At 48.8% G+C, this 19,038-nt stretch overlaps 2 protein-coding genes across 10 annotated transcripts in view; one reads left to right on the top strand and one right to left on the bottom strand.

Annotated features, from left to right (window-relative positions):
* Positions 1-204: 204 nt before the first annotated feature.
* The window catches only part of LOC101905746 (polycystin-1-like protein 2), a 107,987-nt gene continuing 89,153 nt past the window's right edge, over positions 205-19,038 (top strand). The window contains exons 1-5 of the mRNA XM_059877377.1: positions 205-953; positions 3,849-4,013; positions 6,012-6,197; positions 12,285-12,395; positions 15,264-15,411. Coding sequence (XP_059733360.1) covers positions 653-953; positions 3,849-4,013; positions 6,012-6,197; positions 12,285-12,395; positions 15,264-15,411 — 911 coding nt within the window. The 5' untranslated portion in view covers positions 205-652. The remainder of the gene's footprint in view (positions 954-3,848; positions 4,014-6,011; positions 6,198-12,284; positions 12,396-15,263; positions 15,412-19,038) is intronic.
* LOC112442253 (uncharacterized) overlaps positions 12,615-19,038 on the bottom strand; it is a 116,097-nt gene continuing 109,673 nt past the window's right edge. For 6 of the 9 annotated variants that reach the window (XR_009491268.1, XR_009491269.1, XM_059877369.1 and 3 more), the window contains one exon: positions 12,615-16,002. The gene's annotated coding sequence lies outside the window, so the exon portion shown is untranslated. Of the gene's footprint in view, positions 16,003-16,781; positions 16,924-19,038 lie in introns of all 9 variants that reach the window. The other 3 variants (XM_059877372.1, XM_059877375.1, XM_059877373.1) reach the window with 3 other exon arrangements.

The raw sequence follows: 19,038 nt of genomic DNA, 5'->3' as shown, positions 1-19,038 counted from the left end.
GGGTGAAGATGGGCAGGTTTGAAATTTTAGAAGCTTGTTTTCATGATGACATCAAATAAATTTTGTAGGAAATATTTATTCTCAAATAGGCATGAGTGGTAATGTGATGAGTCAGAGAGCAGAAAAAAGTCTTCATTAGGATGAAGCCACGCTGGGAGAATGTGATTATCATCTGGGCAGAGTGGCCACTCCAGACAGTAGGGCTGGATATGAGCACAACTTGGTTTCTTTACCATCTGTAACTCTAGCTTTCCTGCTGCTTTTCTTTTATCGCATAGTTCCCACAAGCTGATGGCTCCTCACGAAACATTGAGCCCTGAAGGGTAATGACATAAAACCAAGAACCAGGAATTTTTATCGGAAGCTAACAGTTGACCGAATGACAAGCAGACAGGAGATACAGCACTGCTATCTTTCTCTACAAGACTGTTTCGCAAATTAACTGGATTTGGAACTGTCATGGAACAAAGAGCTGGGGGAAGCAAAACAGCAGACACATTCGTCCTGAGTGTTTTGTCTCTTACACAAGAGGTTAGTCACTATGATGTGATACAAAAAGAGGAGGAAAGATGGATGGCAGTCAGTTGTGAAGGCACCAACATATGAAGGACCTGAGCCGGCTCCACCCAGATGTTCCAGCCGTGGTTCAAAGATGAGCACCTTGGCCGTGGTACTCCTGGGGCTTGCTCTGGAGTTTGGGGCCATTACTGCTAAGCCAGATGACGGCAGCTTTTGCTCTAAGAACCAAGTGGCTTTCAGAGATGCTTGCTACGAGTTTGTGTCTCTCAGCCGCACCTTCTACGGTGCCCAGAGCTGGTGCGAGAGGCAAGGAGGTCATCTGGTCTTCATTCGTGATGAAGCCACCCAGAAATTTCTGCAGAAGCACCTCTCCCGGGACAGGGAATGGTGGATTGGACTCACAGGGAGCTCAGCTCGGAATGGAACCGCAGAAGGTAGGTGCTGTGATAATTATACTTTATGGGGAGTTTGTGGCTGTGATTCTCACCATAGCTTCTTATCCAGAGCTCCATGGAGCAAATTGCTGCTGCTGCTGCTGCTAAGTCGCTTCAGTCGTATCCGACTCTGTACAACCCCATAGACGGCAGCCCACCAGCCTGCCCCGTCCCTGGGATTCTCCAGGCAAGAACACTGGAGTGGGTTGCCATTTCCTTCTCCAATGCATGAAAGTGAAAAGGGAAAGTGAAGTCGCTCAGTCGTGTCCGACTCTTCGCGACCCCATGGACTGCAGCCCACCAGGCTTCTCCGTCCATGGGATTTTCAGGCAAGAGTACTGGAGTGGGGTGCCATCGCCTTCTGCGATGGAGCAAATTAATATGTGCCAATTCTCATGATTAGGAGATTCTCCTTTTGGTCGTTTTGGATCAAATGAAGTAATTCTTGCTCAGCAGCTAGCAGAGAATCTGGCACACAGCTAACGTGCTAATGTTAAAAGCCAATGTCCTTCTCTTTACTTGTGCCTAAGACTAGCTGTGGCATCTTCACTTCTTGGTGGAACAGTGCTGGGCACTGCCCTGAGGGCTTCACATCCATTTTCACACTGAATCCTTATCATAATTGATGAGAATTATCACTGTTGTCCCTACTCGATAGACAAGAAAACTGAGCCTCAGGAAATAATGACTATTTCCAAAGCACTCCCATATGTCTTTCCTTACTTGTTATGAGGCTGAAGTGGGTTAAGTGCTTAACACAGCTCAGTTCACAACAGAAAGTCTCATGTTAACGGTCGTCCTGGAAACCCTTCCTTATCCTTCTCTCGGTTCTTGGTGGAATAGTGAGCCTTCCTTCAACCCCTCCATGTTCAGGTGAGTCCTCCTCTTTGCACCTGAAGGACCTTGTCCACTTCTGGCATGACGTCAGTTCTTAGGTGTCTTCCCCTACACTGTGAACTCTTCAAGGGAAGGAACAGTATTGTGGCCATTTTTGTTTTCCTGGGGTCCGTTCATAACAAAGAATGGGTGTTCATATTTAAGCTTTACACCTGCCCCATGAGGCGAGCACTGCTACACTTATTTTATGGACGGGGAAAATAAGTCCAGAGAGAGGACATGGCTTGCTCAAGATGACAGTGTCCTGCCACCTTGCATTGCCCTGTAGAAACTGCTGGGCTTTAGTAATGAGAAGCTAGGTCTGGCGGAGAAGGCAATGGCACCCCACTCCAGTACTCTTGCCTGGAAAATCCCATGGACGGAGGGGCCTGGTGGGCTGCAGTCCATGGGGTCGCTAGGAGTCAGACACGACTGAGCGACTTCACTTTCACTTTTCACTTTCATGCATTGAAGAAGGAAATGGCAGCCCACTCCAGTGTTCTTGCCTGGAGAAGCCCAGGGACGGGGAGCCTGGTGGGCTGCCGTCTATGGGGTTGCACAGAGTCGGATACGACTGAAGCGACTTAGCAGCAGCAGCAGCAGCTTGGTCTGGGCTGAGCACCTGCAGCAACGTGCCAGCATAGATGGAAAGGCTTTAATAAAGGAGCAGCCGCCAAAGCTCAGTTTAGGAAACTCACAACCAGGAGATCTGAATTCTAAGATGCATCTTCAGGGGACATCCTTTGAACGGTTTCTTGTTTTGTAGGCACAGAAAGCGTGGATTTCAGTGTATCAGACACTCGTTTACATGCAGTTAAAGGAGCACGTCTACTTTACATTTTTATTTATTAATTATTGGCTGTGCTGGGTCTTCAATGCTGCATGAAGTCTTGCTCTCGTTGCAGCGAGTGGGGGCTACCCTCCAGTTGTAGTGGCTTCTCTCGTCCCGCAGCACGGGCTCTAGGGCGCACTGGCTGCCGCAGCTGTGGCATGTGGGCTCAGTAGCTGTGGCACATGGGCTTAGTTGCCCCGCAACATGCAGGATCTTCCCAGACCAGGGATCGGACCAGTGTCCCCTGCACTGGCAGGTGGATTCTTTACCACCGGACCACCAGAGAGGTCCAGAGCATGTCTATTTACAATCTCCGAGGGATACTGCATGGCTGTTACAGAAAATGGGGTAGATCTGAGTAGGCTGCGAGGTCCTGACCTCCAGCATTCAAAGTTGCTTAAGCAGCAGGGGACTGTCCTGGCTGTGTGCAGTACCATAGCATTCGAGTACTACGCTACGTGCCATTTGGGTACTAGATTCCAGGCACTCTAGAGGTGGGTGTGTGGATGCCACTTGTTCTGGAACAATTTGCAAAAGACATAACAATGATGGGAGAAGTCTGTGAGTTGAAAGAGATGTTTTCATTTTATACCTTTTTGTTCTCTGAATCTTCCTTAACCATATGTATGGATTCTTTCCTCTAAAAAATGGTAAATGTATTCTTAAGTCTTCACAGTAAATATTTCATATCCAGTGCTTTCAAGATCTCTGGTGTCCTTGATACACACACACACACACACACACACACACACACAGTCTCTCTCTCACTTCTTCAGTAGCCTTGTCAGTGCATTCAAGTCTCTGAAGAGTACCGAGGCTATGAAAACTACTTCTACTTTAACTTATCACTGTCCACGTATATATAACAAGTCCCCTGTTTCTTTCTGGAACATTTCTTACCAACCCAAGGCACACTGCTATGCTCTTTTTTCGACTGTGCTTAGACATTGCTGGAAGCATCATTTATTTAATCAAACTGCCTTGCATGGGCTCGGTGCCCTGGTTTGCAGGTCAAGAAACCTGGAAGACAGGTCTTCCTGTCTTACGTTGGAAGACAGTGGCTAGGCAATGCCCCTGCACTGGCGTGGCACAGAGGCCTTCAGGCCGTCCGTCAGCACTGATTAAGCACCCACTGCACACAAGGAGTGGCGCCGGGGCAAGGCCTGGTGGTCGTGTTCCCATCCCAGGGCCCAGGATCTGGATGGACGCCTCATGTGTGAGCTACAGCCACTGGCGCCGAAGGCAGGATGCTTCTGCACCCAAAGCCTGCAGCTACATCGGGAGAGACCCTTCCTTTAGGTGGGTGGCCTCGGACAACTGCACGCAGGAGTTCGCCTTCATCTGCGAGTTTGGTGAGTTGGGCTCTGCTCTGGGGTCTTCCTCCACCTTTTCCTGTCTCTTGGTTTGTCTCCGTCTCTCTGCATCTCCTCTCTCACTGTGTCTCTCTCTGTCTCTCTCTGTCTCTCTCTCTAAATGCCTGCGGTCTCTGTGTGTGTGATGCTCCGTGTCTCTGTGTCTCACTCCATCGTCTCTCCAGCTTGCATCCCTGTCCACTCACCTGCCTACCTCCGTGCTGGTCTCACAACCAGCATTAGATGGAGATGCTCGGCCGCATTTCCTCTCCTTTCCAGTCTTCCCATGGAAGGAGATGTGGTCCCAGGAGATTGTTCTCACTCGCCTTTGACTCCTGCTCCCTGGTCAGCCTGGCTTTGAGCCCCTCACCCCCAACTCCTGAATCCCCTCCGTGCTCTGCTTTTGTGCCCTTTCCATCTGCTGCCTGTGGTTGACCCTTTCTGGGCCCTGGGGGCTGTGTGTGTGTGCAAGTCCCTGAAGGCATGGCCTGTGGCTCCACGCTGGGTCCTGCCTGCCATGTGGGGCTTGGTCTTGGAGTTGAGCTACCCCATGGTCCCCTGACCATCAAGCCAGGCTCAGTTGAAGCTTTTGTGCTTCCTGGGCCCAGCTTTCTTCCTGTTTCTAAGCCCCTTAGTGGAGACTCTGGCTTCCAGGCCCTGTTCTGGGTTTGGACACTTACAGGGGTCCCTGCTCTATTTCCCCCATGCTCAGCTTTAGATAGGTGCCATTCGAGCTTAACTCTCCTGCCTGGCTGATTGTGAAACTCAGAAACTTTGTGCACCTGTGGGTTATGCAACTTCCCTGGCTTCTTACCAAGCCCCTCCCCAACCCCCACCAAGCTCCTCCCCCTTCCCCACCCCCACTGCAAGCCTGTCTCAGCACCTTCAGCCCCAGGAGCTGAACTGCGCATGCCTGTGTGCGCTTACTCGTCACACAGTAGAAGGACCTCTACTATTCTGTCGCAGGCCCACTACAAAGCTAAGAAAGGGAGGCTCGGAAGTTCTGGGGTAAGTTCCTGCCCCAAGGCCACAGGTCTAGGAAGTGATGAGACAAGATGTGATGATCAGAGAGACAGGGGGAGATGCTGTGCTGCTGGCTTTGAAGACAGAGGAAGGGGCCACAGTATGAGGACCGTAGGGGCCTCTAGAAGCTGGAAAAGGCGAGGGAATCGATTCTCCCCTAAAGGCTCCAGAAGCAATCAGCCCTGGCCACACCTGGATTTTAGCCCAGTAAAGCCCACACTGAACCACGACTATCAGAAGATACATTTGTGATGTTCAAGCCACTAAGTTTGTGGTCATTTGTTACAGCAGCCACAAGAATGAACACAGATTTTGGTCTCAACCTCTGCCCTGTGGTGCTCCCACCAGGCAGACAGGCTTGAGTTTGAAGCCAGTGGTTCCCACTTTCTGCTGTTCACACCTGAGCTAGGTCAATAAACAAATGCTTACCGAGTGTGGACCACATGCCAGGAGCTGGGCTGGAGTGGGATCTCAACACAGGGACCCCACAGAGCCCAGTGTCACCAAAGAGGATAACAGTACAGCTCATAGGACTGGTGAAAAGACTCAATGAAATCACTCGTTTTTTCAAAAAATGCTTGTTTAGCATCTTTGTTTTCAGATAAGGCTCAAGGAAGGTACTTAAATAGGCGGAACAATAGTTGCCGCTTCTGTAGCCCTGACTCTACGTGTAAAGATTCATCTGATCCTCCTAACAGTTCTATGGGGTGTGATGTTGACTACCCCATACAGGGGAGGCACAGAGAAGCCGGGTAGCCTGCAGAAGGCAGCACAGCCAGGGCAAGGCCGGGCTGGCCCAGACCCTGGGCAGTCTGGCTCCAGAGCCACACTCATGCCCATCACATTGTTTCTCAGCCCTGCTAAGTCAGCTCCCGCTGTGTCCAGCATCTCACAGTCCTGGCCCGAGGCCCCTCCACTTCCCATCAACGGGCACCGGCCCATCTGTGACCTGTGTCCCCCTTACCTTTGCCACAGGTGTCGGCCAGAGTCTGGCCTGCGAGGGCCTCAATGCCACCCTGCACTGTGGCTCGGGGGAGGTCATCCAGATCCAGGACGCTTTCTACGGGCGCCGGACGCCCCATTACTGCATCCAGGGCGCCGGGCACCCCTCAGACCTGGAGGAGGAATGCAGCTGGGTCAGCGCCAAGGATGAAGTGGCAGGTAGGACCCAAGGGCTCTGGCTGCAAGTGCAGGACACTTCCCAGTGTCCCGTGTCCACCGAAGGGGTCTGGAAGGATTGCACGGCCTTCACATCTGAACTCCGGCCTCTTTCATGTGGGAAAACTGGCCAGTCTGCCCACACCAAGTAGGGGAGTAAGGGGGCCATGGCTCACACCTCACCTGACATCAAAGCCATCTGATGAGTCCGGTGGGCATTTTGCTCCCCATCCCAACTGGGTGCAAACAATATTGCTTTCTCTTCCGAATTTAAACTTCTAAAATTTCAAAATAATTCAAATGTACAGACAAGACTAAAAAATACTTCAACAGACTCCTTGGATTCAACACCCAACTTGGTCAGATCTTAACGTTATTCCATATTTGCTTAACATTCTCTCATTACCAAAATGAATAAAATGTTAGATTACCCACCACTCCTCTTGATACATGTATTAGCATATTTATTTCATCCATATGTGACTATATCATAGTTTGTCTCTTCCTCTGTTGAGAGATGTGTGGATTGATCCTTGCTATGCGAACAGTCCTGAAACAATTGTTTTTCTTTGTCTAATCAAACCACCATTCTGGATAGTATCTCCCCTTCACATGAGAGGATTTCTCTAGGCCCTTGTTTTCCTAAACCAGATTAAATCCGCCCCTGAGCCAGGTTTGTCCGGTGACAAGGATTTTCCCTTGGAAAACAACTTGCTCCTCTCCCCACACGTCTGACCCACATTGCCCTTGCTCCCCTTAGAGCAGGCGCCAGGGAAGGAAATGCTGGCTTCAGCTAGTTGGTTCCCTCCGACTCCTTCGTTGGCCCCACATCCCTGAGACGTGGCCCCCCAAGGGGGAATGGCCTGGGCTGGACAGGCCGACGAGTGTGCCTCCCTCTCAGGTGGAACTCAGTGGGCTATTTCCTCAAACACTCAGATGCAAGCTCTCAAACCTTGTAGCCACACCCAGGGGGCACACTGGATGAAGCCCTGCATCCTTTGGGGGAAGTTTGGAGGAGATCTGGGCGGAGCCCCAGGAGGTGTCTGTTTGTACCTAAGAGCCACCATCACTCGTTCATCAATCAGTTTGCCAACAGACATTAATTGAGTACTGACATTATGCCACGCACGATAGTGGGCTCTGTGGATTCAGTGATGAATAAAACACAATCTGTTCCTCAACAGAGGTCACAGTCAAATGGGGAGACAGACACAAATGCAGGCAATTACCTAGCACTGTGCTCAGTGTCACACAGAAGGGGGCAAAGCTGCTCCTTAGTCACTCACGCAGAACTCACTTTGTGCCTACTCTATGTATCAGGTACTGTTCTGTGTGCAGGAGAAAGAGCAGTGGACAAGAACAAAGCAAAACCAGACATCCCCTCTCTGTTGGAGACTGCACTCTAGTGCTATGGGCGCCCCTAGTAGGGAAAGAACTCACGCCAAGTGATGTAGCGAACTGGGTCCTGGCAGGAAACTAGAACTCACGGTAGGTCTTCCAGCAGAGTGGACTACCCGTCATGGAAGTGCTGAGAGGCCAAAGATGAGATAAGGGTGCAACCCTCAGAGTGCAGCAGCATGAAGCCACTACTATCCCAAAGGGCTGGAGGGACAGCCACAGTGGATGTCACACCAAAACCAGAAGTCAGGGCTGCCCAGCAGGCGCTGGAACCATGACAGAGGCTGCCCCGTGGGAGCAAGGACCAGGGGGGAGGTCCTTGCCAGAGGGAGCTGGGGCTGCAGAGGAGCTACTGTGAGAAGGGGTGAGAGGCATCCTGCCCACACCTCTTCCCATCCGGGGCAGGTAGAGTTATGAACACCAAGGTTCCCGCCCCAGTCTCTGGAACTGTGGGTATGATGAAACGCCATGCCCACGAATAAGCTAAATTACGTGGCAAAAGGGTCTCTGTGCAAGTAATTATGGTTGCTAATCTTAAAATAGGAGATTATCCTGGATTACCTAAGTGGGCACAGTCTAATCACATGAGCCCCTCAAAGCAGAGAACTTTTTCCAGCTAGAAGCATAAAACAGACATGGCAGATGGATAAATTGGATAGATTCAAGCATGAAACAGATCTGATGGTCACTGCAGGCTCTGAGATACAGGGGGTCACGTGAAAGGACTGGAGAGAGGCCTCTAAGAGCTAAGGGTGGTCCCAACTGACAGTCAGCAAGGACATGGGACCTCAGTCCTACAGTCCCAAGGAACTGAGTTCAGCCATCAGGAAGAATGGGACTGGAGGCAGGTTCCTCCCCAGGAGCTCCAGGAAGGAAACACAGCCCTGCTGTGATGCTGTGATTTCAGCCTGTCATACCCTGAGCCCACCAAGACCTCTGACCTCCAGAACTGTGAGGTAATAAATGTGCACTGCTTTATGCCACTAAGTTTCTGTCATTTGTTACAGCAGCCACTGGAAGCTAATACATTGCCTCCAGTCTTCCATCAGCACCTGCTAGAGCACAGGGGAGTGTGGGAAATGTAGTTCCCCGAATTTGAGACCAAGTGGGGTGAGGGTGGATATGCGGGCTGATGGTCAAAGGACTGGCCCACTTCCCAGGGGAAGTGAGATCTAACTGAGACCTGAAGATCTGATAGGAATCATGCAGGAAAAGGACAACAGGGTGAATGGGGAGGGGTGTTTAGGGAGAGGGAAGAGCCTCTGTCGGTCTCGGGGCCGAGAAAGAGCGTGGTAGGTGCAGGGAGCTGCAAAGTGTTCAGCGCAGGTGGAGGTGGGGCACTCGCACCCGAGGAACCCAGGCTGTAGCCCAAGATGTTGGGGAAGCACTGGAAGCTTTAGAGCAGGGGAGGAACACAGCCAGGTGTATTTTAAAGCCACCCACAGGCTGCTGTGAGTCCAGGCAAGGGAGGCTGATGCCAGAAACCCAAGTGAGAGAGGCTGGGGGCACAGACTAGGGCAGTGCAGATGGACAGAAAGGGACAGGTTTCAGAAACAGGAAGTACTGATGGGATTCATCAATGGTGGGAGTCCAGGACGACCTTGGCATTGAGAGGAGAGGCTGCAGGAGGAGAAGCTGGTGGAAAGAGGAGAAGGGAGATCTGGCCTGGGGCTGCCTTACCAAGTACCACAAACTGAGTGGCTTAAAACAACAGAAAACACATTCTCTGGCAGTCTGGAGGCCAGTCCAAAATCAAGATGAGAGCTGGACTTCTCTAGCTCTGAAACCTGCAGAGGAGAGCCCTTCCTCTCCTCATCTAGCATCCAGGATTTGTTGGCAACGCTCCACCACAAACCCTTGTAGATGTGTCTCTCTAATCTCTGCTTCCAGCTTCACGTGTCCTGTCTCTGTGTCCAAAGGACAGCGATCATACTGGACAAAGGGCTCACCCTAATGACCTCATCCTAACTTGATTATGTTTGCAAAGACTATTTCCAAGTAAGCTCACATGCACAGGCACCAAAGGCTAGAACTTCAAGATACATTTTGGGGGACACACTTGAACTCTAATTAGAGATCAAAACCTCATTTCAGGATATGAGAAGCCCAGGGTACCCTGTGACACCCATGTGTAGATGCTGTGTAGATGACTGGACACATAGGATCGGAACTCAAGAGAGAGCTAGACAAGAGACATAAACTGGAGAGTCACTGGTCCATGGCTAACAATAACAGGTGAGGCTTATTAGTCTAAAATCACTACGGATGGTGACTGCAGCCACGAAATCAGAAGACAATTGCTTCTCGGTAGGAAAATTATGACAAACCTAGACAGTGTGTTGAAAAGCAGAGACATTACTCTGCTGACAAAAATCCATATAGTCAAGGCTATGGTCAAGGCTATGGTCTTCCCAGTGGTCACATACGGTTGTGAGAGCTGGACCATAAAGCAGGCAGAGCACCAAAGAATTGATGCCTTTGAACTGTGGTGCTGGAGAAGATGCCTGAGAGTCCCTTGGACAGCAAAGAGAAATCAACCCTGAATACTCATTGGAAGAACTGATGCTGAAGCTGAAGCTCTAATATTTGGTCACCTGATGCGAACAGCTGACTCATTGGAAAAGCCCCTGATACTGGGAAAGGTTGAGGGCAGGAGGAGAAGAGGGCATCAGAGAGTGAGATGGTTGGATGGCATCACCAATGCAGTGAACATGAACTTGGGCAAACTCTGGGAGATGGTGAGGGACAGGCAGGCCTGGCATGCTGCAATCCATGGGGTCGCAAACAGTTGGACATGACCGGGCAACTGAAGAAGACAAGACAAGAGGGAGGCATGAAACCATGACACAGGGGGAGGAATCAGGGCCAGGAGAGAATCTGAGGATGGGGTGGTGCTTGCCTGGCAAAGTAACTGGGCAGGCAAAGAGCACTGAGATATGTCAAAATCTGGGACGTTCCTGGTGGCGGTGGATAAGAGTTGGCCTACTGATAAAGGGGACACAGGTATGATCCCTGGTCTGGGAAGATTGTACACGCCACGGAGCCGCGAAGCCCCCAGGCTGCAGCGACTGAGTCTGCAGGCCACAACTACTGACGCCCGTGTGCCTAGAGTCTGCTCTGCAGCAAGAGAAGCTACCGCAGTGAGAAGACCAACGCGGCCACAGAGAGTAGCCCCAGATCGCTGCAACTGGAGAAAGCCTAGAGTCTGCTCTGCAGCAAGAGAAGCTACCGCAATGAGAAGACCACACGTGGCCACAGAGAGTAGCCCCAGATCGCTGCAACTGGAGAAAGCCTAGAGTCTGCTCTGCAGCAAGAGAAGCTACCACAATGAGAAGACCACACGTGGCCACAGAGAGTAGCCCCAGATCGCTGCAACTGGAGAAAGCCTAGAGTCTGCTCTGCAGCAAGAGAAGCTACCGCAATGAGAAGACCACACATGGCCACAGAGAGTAGCCCCAGATCGCTGCAACTAGAGAAAGCCCATGCAGAGCAATGAAGACCCAGCACAGCCAAAACATATAAATAGAAGTAGAAAGAAAAGTTAATTTTAATTGTAGTCGATCAGTCGTGTCCGACTCTTCGCTACTCCATGGTAGCAGAGAGTATAGCTTTGGTATCGCTATACTCTTTTGAGTATAGAGAATGAGTATAACCATGGTATAGCTCACCAAGCTCCTCTGTCCATGGGATTTCCCAGGCAAGAATACTGGAGTGGGTTGCCATTCCTTTCTCCAGGGGATCTTCCCAACCCAGGGATTGAAGCCAGGTCTCCTGCATTGCAAGTAGTCTCCTGCATTGCAGGCAGATTCTTTACCTACTGAGCCACCTGGGAAGCCCCAATAAAGTTGTTTAAAAAAATAAATATGCATGCCAAAATCTGGAGCAAGCATGGGTTTCTAAGAGATGAAAGAGGACAAGGAAGGTGCTGCTGCTTCTGCTGCTGCTAAGTCGCTCCAGTCGTGTCCGACTCTGTGTGACCCCATAGACGGCAGCCCACCAGGCTCCCCCGTCCCTGAGATTCTTAGGCAAGAACACTGGAGTGGGTGCAGGGCAAACCTACAGGATGCTCTGGAGCCAAGGAGGGAACCAGGACCTGCCTGTCCCTTCTCCAGGCCTCTCTAGGCAGCTATTACATCTACATGGGTGGAGGGAGGGGCGTTGGCATGACCCCGCAGTTTCTGACCAGAGCTCTGACCAGACCACACCCGTCTCTTGTGGACACCTGGTGCCCTTGGCAGACACAGAGTTCCTAATCTTGTCCCCTCTTTGCCAGTTGTCAGGGTGCGGGATTCTACCTTAGGTCATCTGACTAGATGCCAGTGGACCGGTGGTTCTCAAAGTGAGGTCCCTGGGCCAGCAGCCTTGACATCACCTGTTAGAAAAGCAAATTTTCAAGCTGCTGTCCAAATCTACTGAATCGAAATCGGGGTCTAGAATCTGTGTCTTCACAAGCCCTCCTGGGGATTCTGGTGTATTCCAACATTCTGGACCCTGAGCTATTGGAGGGAAGGAATCTACTTCTCTCACAGCCAGCACCAGGCTCAGTGCTGGGTCTTCAGTAGGTACTAACTGGTGCTTGTTGGGGGCGTGGTAGGTGAATGAACAAATGCAAGGTCGTTCATCTCTTGTCTGTGTTATCCCTTGTCTCCTTCACACGGCTCCTGTTTCCTCTGGGATGTGGGTGCCTCCCAGGCCAGTGCCAGGGGCTGCAGGCCTGCCAGGTGGCAGCAGATGGGACCTACTTTGGAGACCTGTGCCCCGGCCGAGGCAGCTACCTGTGGGTGCAGTACCTGTGCCGGGAAGGTGAGTCTCCAGCTTGCGGGGGTGCGGGAATTCCCTTCTTATTTCCAAGCCATGTCTAGTCTCCCTTGGACCAGAGGGAGCAGCCATTCACGGGGCAGATCTGCTGTGTGTTAAGAGACCTCCTCGCTCAAAACTGCTGTCCTCAAAACTCCCTGCCTGGCTTAGTCTGGGGGAAAACCATTTGAGGTTCAGTTGCAAAACAAGCCACCAAACCAGAAGTTTAAAATAACTGTTTTAACTCCAAGACCTTTCAAATTAAATTTCATGGATTGAGCCAATAAACACAACAGACAAAACCGAGATTACTTGATTAGAAGGATTCCTACATGCCACACCCACTCAACCACCACCCTCCCCATAGGCTGCCATTTTAGAATGCACAGCGACTTTCACAAATCTAAAAAACCATAAACGGAACCCAACTACCACAATTTGTGCAAGTTTTATGAATCAAGAAGGAAGACTCCCCCCATTCAATTCTATGATCCTATTTGTGTTAACTATTTAGAATAAATTCTTCCCTCCTTTTAAAGTGTTTTCATAGACAGCCATAGACATGAATGTACAGATGTATATTTTCATATAAATATAATGAGTTAAACATTTTAGTCTCCAACTCAATGTTTTTCACTTAATAATATATCTTGGACCTCTCTCCAAGTCACTACTTTATCCTTTTAATGACTGCACAGTATCCCATCATAAGTGAAAGTGAAGTTGCTAGTCGTGTTCAACTCTTTGTGACCCCATGGACTGTAGCCCACAAGGTTCCTCCGACCATGGGATTTTCCAGGCAAGAGTACTGGAGTGGGCTGCCATTGCCTTCTCCCATCATAAGATTAAGTCAAAATCTATTTAACCTGTTCCCCTCTTGATGGACACTTAGACTGCATCTGAGTTTTCCTTCTTACAGATCACTCTGCGGTGATCTCTTGTGCATGTATCTTGGCATGTACCTGGGATTATTTTTAGAGGAGAGATCTCTAGTAGCAGAAATGGTGGGTCATAGGGTATGTGAATTTTAAATGTTAGTAGATATTGCCACATTACCTTCCAAAATGGCTGTATCGAGTTCATTCTTACTAACAGTGCCAATTCCCCTTGGGTTGGGACACCACATTATGCCCTTGTCCAACCAATTAATCGGTCAGAACAGCAAATTCTACTGAGGCTGTGAGTAATGGAGCAAGGAGCTCTGCAGGGGAAAGATGAGTCAGGGAACGTTGGGGTCCCCAGGGGCCATCCAGGAGAGCAGAACCCACAGAGACAGGAGGAAGAAGCCTGCATAGAAGAGAGGGTACAGGACGTGGGGGTGGCATTAGTTTATGGAACACGCATGGGTGGAATAAGAGTTAGCAGGGTGTCTCGTTTTGTTTGCTGGGAAGAGAGGCCACGTGGTTTGGCAGCAGTTTCCGTTTGGTGATTTTGCTCCCGGACAAAGGGTGCCCTTGGAGATCTGCCAGTCGCAGCCTCACTGTCGTCAGACAGACACGCAGCTTAGGGCAGTGGGTGAGCTGGGTCTGGCTGCCACATGGACCAGATTTTCTGTCTTGACTTTGATTTCAAATATCCTGTCCCTTGTGAATCAGTGTGTTCTGATCACATCAGTTTCTGATTTCTGAAGGGAGGAACTTCATCCAGCAGTCTCCTCTCCCTCCACCCCCTGGCCTTTGTGCCCAGAATGGCCTGCTGCATCCCGAGTTTCCTCGGATGATTGTGAGTCAGGACCAATCAGGACCGCGGTGGCTTTCTCACCAGCTCAGGAAAGTCCTTTTCATTTGTGTCTGCTTTTTATTTCTTTTCCCTTCTCATTTGTGCCAGAAACCAAAAGATGGTATTGCACAAATTAGCCCAGGGCTGCATGAACCCCAGAAGTTCTACCCTTCACCCCATCCTCTAGGCTAACTTATGAAGCTTTAGTTTTCGTAAAATTTAAGGTGCGCTAAATGGCTAACATTGATTCATCAGCCACCCTAACCAAGGAGATTTTCCTAAAGATGCTTTGCCTTTTGTCTTTTTAAACATTATAAAGTACATTTAGACAATCAATGGATCCTAGTTAAATAAATTAGGCTACGCTGTGCAGCTTTTAAAGGGTATAAGAGCTCTCTGACTGAACTCATACAGAACAATCTCCAAGATATATTAAGTGAAAAAAAAAAAAAAAAACGGAAGGTGCCAAATAGTGAACAGAGCACCATCTGTATAAATAAAAAAGTATGTACATGCTTGTGCATGTATTCAGTTCAGTTCAGTTCAGTCTCTCAGTAGCGTCCAACTCTTTGCGACCCCATGAATCGCAGCACGCCAGGCCTCCCTGTCCATCACCCTCTCCCGGAGTTCACTCAAACTCATGTCCATCGAGTCAGTGATGCCATCCAGCCATCTCATCCTCTGTCGTCCCCTTCTCCTCCTGCCCCCAATGCCTCCCAGCATCAGAGTCTTTTCCAATGAGTCAACTCTTCGCATGAGGTGGCCAAAGTACTGGAGTTTCAGCTTTAGCATCATTCCTTCCAAAGAACACCCAGGGCTGATCTCCTTTAGAATGTACTAGTTGGATCTCCTTGCAGTATCTGTAAAAGGTGACCCAGGAGACTGGTTAACAGTGATTGCTTCTGGGGACCAGAACTGGGGGTCTGAGGGGTAGCAGTAGGGAATGACTTTCTTTTCACTGTAGACCCTCTGTACATTTCAAGTTCTGTATCCTGGATGAAAAACAAGATTCAAAAGAACCTTATAAAGTAGAATAAACATGCAGAAGCTGTAAAAGCTCCACTAAGGACAGGTAGACAGAAGACAGTAAGTTTTAAACAGAAACGTGCAATTTTGCTTCATAATAGCAAATGGCATTTGTGTTTTGATCTGCAGGCCTGCAGTTAATGGTGTCCAATGAGAGTTTCATCTTTGACAACATCACCATCTCCCTTACATGGCTCCTTTCTCCCTACATCGGAAACCTGTCCTGTATAATTAATATGGGAGATGGCCACATTTTCGATCCCTACTACCCACCCAGGTAAGAGGTATCTCTGAGCCTTGATTCAGAATGTATCAGTCAGTTTTTGCTGCATAACAAAACAACCTAACACTTGGTGATTTACAATAATAGTGATTATTTTCCATGGTTCTTTGGATTAGCTAGGTGGCTTTTCTTGTGTGGACTAGCTCAGATGGATGGCCTAGGAAGGCCTCATTCATGTGTCTGGCAGTAAGCTGGATGTTGGCTAGTGGCATGTGTCACTTGTCACCCACAGGCTAGTCTAGGCTCAGCTGTATGGTGGCAGAAGAGTCTCTAGCAACGAGAGAAAGCAAAGCACAACATGCAAGCATTTTTGAATCAGTACCTATGTCACATTTTCTAATTTTCCCATTGGCCAAAGCAAGTTCCAAGGCCAGAGAAATAGTCTCCACCTGTTGACAGAAGGCATGGCAAAACCACAGTACAAAGTGGCATACATATGGAAATGGGAAGAACGGTGTTCACAGGTTTTCTCAGCGAAGGTCACTCCAGCAGTCATGGAGAGCCGGGTCCTTTCGGCTTGGCTCAGTAGAGTCTTCCCTGAGTCACTGTCCAAGGAGTCAGTAATGGGGTGAGGAAGATGCTCACCTGGGGGTGGGAATGTTTTTTATTGATAAGGATAATAAAAATAATAGTAGCATTACTAATAATAGAGCAGCTAAGCAGCTTTCATACATGATTTCACTTAATCCTCACAACAACCTCATGAGCTAAAGCTATGCTGTCCAATATAATAGCCACTCACCATATGAGCTACTGGGCCCTTGGAATAAGGCAGCTCTCAATTGAGATGTGCTGTAAATGTAAATACACATGGAATATTGAAGACGTAGCTCCCTCCCCACCAAAGAGTGTTAAATATCTCACTAAATGATGTTTTGATATTGCTTATACATAGAAATGGGCTGTCCCCAGGCGGTGCCAGTGGTAAAGAACCCACCCACCAATGCAGGAGACATGAGACGTGGGTTCGATTCCTGGGTCAGGAAGATTCCCTGGAGGCGGGCACAGCAATCCACTTCAGAGTGTTTGCCCAGAGAATCTCCTGGACAGAGGAGCCTCTTGGGCTACAGTCCACAGGGTCTTAAAGAGTTGGACACAACTGAAGTGACTTAGCATGCACCCACACATACGTATAAATGCTAGTGTTATGGATCTATGAGGTTCAGTTCAGTTCAGTCGCTCAATCATGTCCAGGTCTTTGCAACCCCATGGACTGCAGCACGCCAGGCCTCCCTGTCCATCACCATCTCCCAGAGCTTGCTCAAACTCATGTCCATCGAGTTGGTGATGCCATCCAATCATTTCATCCTCTGTCGTCCCCTTATCCTCCAGCCTTCAATCTTTCCCAGCATCAGGGTCTTTACCAATGAGTCAGTTCTTCGAATCAGGTGGCCAAAGTATTGGAGCTTCAGCTTCAGCATCAGTCCTTGCAATGAATATTCAGGACTGATTTCCTTTAGGATTGACTGGTTTGATCTCCTTGCAGTCCAAGGGACTCTCAAGAGTCTTCTCCAACATCACAGTTCAAAAGCATCAGGTTAAAGGAAATAAATTATTAAAATTAATTTCACCTGTTCCTTCTCACTTTTTCAATGTGACCATTAGAAAGTTTACAATGATACACATGGCTCACAGTTTCTGTTGGACAGTGCTGAGCTAGATAAGGATTATCTTGTTTTACAGACAAAGCTGTTGAAGCTTAGAGGGTTTAGTAGCATTGCCCAAGCCATGCAGCTAGTGAGTGGCAGCACAGCCGGATAAGTCAGGACCGCCTGGGAATCAAAGCCCTGGCTCTTAGACCCTAGTGGAGAACATGGCTTGCAGCATCAGGGCCCAAGGGCATTGAGTGCTGCCTCCTCTAGGGAACAGAACCTCCCCAACCCAAAGGCAGCTGCACACAATTCATAACGTTTCAGAGTCCTACCTGGGCCTGGGTAAGCTCCATTCTGCCCTGCTGGGTGCCCCAGCCAGAGGACTGACCCATCAGTTCCAGGTCCTTCTTGGGTTCTGGTTCATTTCAGGGGCTCCAGTTCAACAAGGATCCTCAGGGAAATCATGGAGGCCCATAAGCCCCTCACCTAACCCTGAAACATCTTTGGTTTCTACCTCGTGGGGCTAGGTCTCTGAATCCAGCCCTGCGGGGGCCTAGCCTTCCTGGAAGGCCTGGGTGGGGTGGGGCAAACGAAGGGCAAGCCCCACCCACAGCCCAGATCCGGTCCAGTGAGTGTGCTGGGTCTCAAGCTCAGAAATCCTCTGGGGTCTCAGGCATCGTGCCATGCCGCCAAATAAACTGCATCCAGAGGCTGGGGTTCTTATCCCAGATACAATTTGAGAATCAGAGATGATACCTGGGTTTCCATTTTCTTCCCTATCCCATTTATATTGATGGCGATCTTAATACATTTGTTGACCAGGGAATTTTTGTAGAAATTAATACCTGTGCTGTTAATATGTTTCTGGTCAATAATGTGTTAACAGTTTTACAGAATAAAACAAATTATACATGAAGATGCTTTGTGGGGAAAAAAAGGTTTAAGTGATAGAAATACCCAAGGCATTATTCTGTGAATTTCTTCCCATTTGCTAGTATTTCATTCATAAAACAAGAAATGCTATGTTACACAATCTTTCACCCCCCAAATTTCATACAAATTGTACTTGGCATAAGTTAAAACTGACTGTAGCCCTGCTAAGCTCTTTAGTTACACAAGGACATCTTAGTAACATACAAATATAGTTAAAAACTGGAGCAAGTGGGACAAAATGCAAATATTTGTCCAGTCAGGATGCTGAATTCAAGGGTGTTTATCATACTGCTCTCTGGAATTCTCTGATTAATTTTTTTCATAATCTAAGAGAAACAGCAATAAGCAATGCTTTACGTTTGCAATCCCTCAGGGCATTCCTGTAAGTAAAAGCTACTGGTATTTTTTTTCTTCTCTTTCGAAAAAAATAGATGGTGACACCCTTCACCATTACCCCACCCAAACAATCCAATTTTGTCTACTTTAAAGATTTGTTAGACCTTGAAACTACCCACTCACCTTCTTCTATGATTCTTTTTAACATTAGGATATATATTTCTGATGCTCTCTTATCTGCACCAGCAGCCTCAGCACTCAATTTACAATGTGAAAATAGCATGAATTTTAAGTGTACAGAGGTCACATACTTTGCATAAATGTCACTATGCTCTTTTAAAATGTGTTTGTACAGACTCCTACTTTTGCTTAACTCCTCATTAGAGTACAAGGTGGGCTTTTCAAACCGGACTGTTGATCTCCATGCCAGATAAGTCACCTGAGTTAATGGGATAGGAGGACTCTCCCAGTGGCTCAGCAGTAAAGAATCCACCTGCCAACGCAGGAAACAATGGTTCTCTCCTTGGGTCAGGAAGATCCTCTGGAAAAGGAAATGGCAACCCACTCCAGGATTCCTGCCAGGGAAATCCCATGGTCAGAGGAGCCTGGCAGGTTATAGTCCACGGGGCTGCAAAAGAGTCAGACCCGACTTAGCGACTAAACAACGATGGGATAGGATCAGACCTCAAACCGAAACAACAGTTAAGTCAAAGAATTTCTCCTTTAAATGCTTGCCTTGCACCTCCGTGTCTTGTGTTCA

The sequence above is a fragment of the Bos taurus genome, chromosome 18 (assembly GCF_002263795.3).
Source record: "Bos taurus isolate L1 Dominette 01449 registration number 42190680 breed Hereford chromosome 18, ARS-UCD2.0, whole genome shotgun sequence".
NCBI lineage: Eukaryota > Metazoa > Chordata > Mammalia > Artiodactyla > Bovidae > Bos > Bos taurus.
The sequence above is the reverse complement of the archived record's forward strand: the minus strand, read 5'-3'. Positions and strand labels throughout refer to the sequence as shown.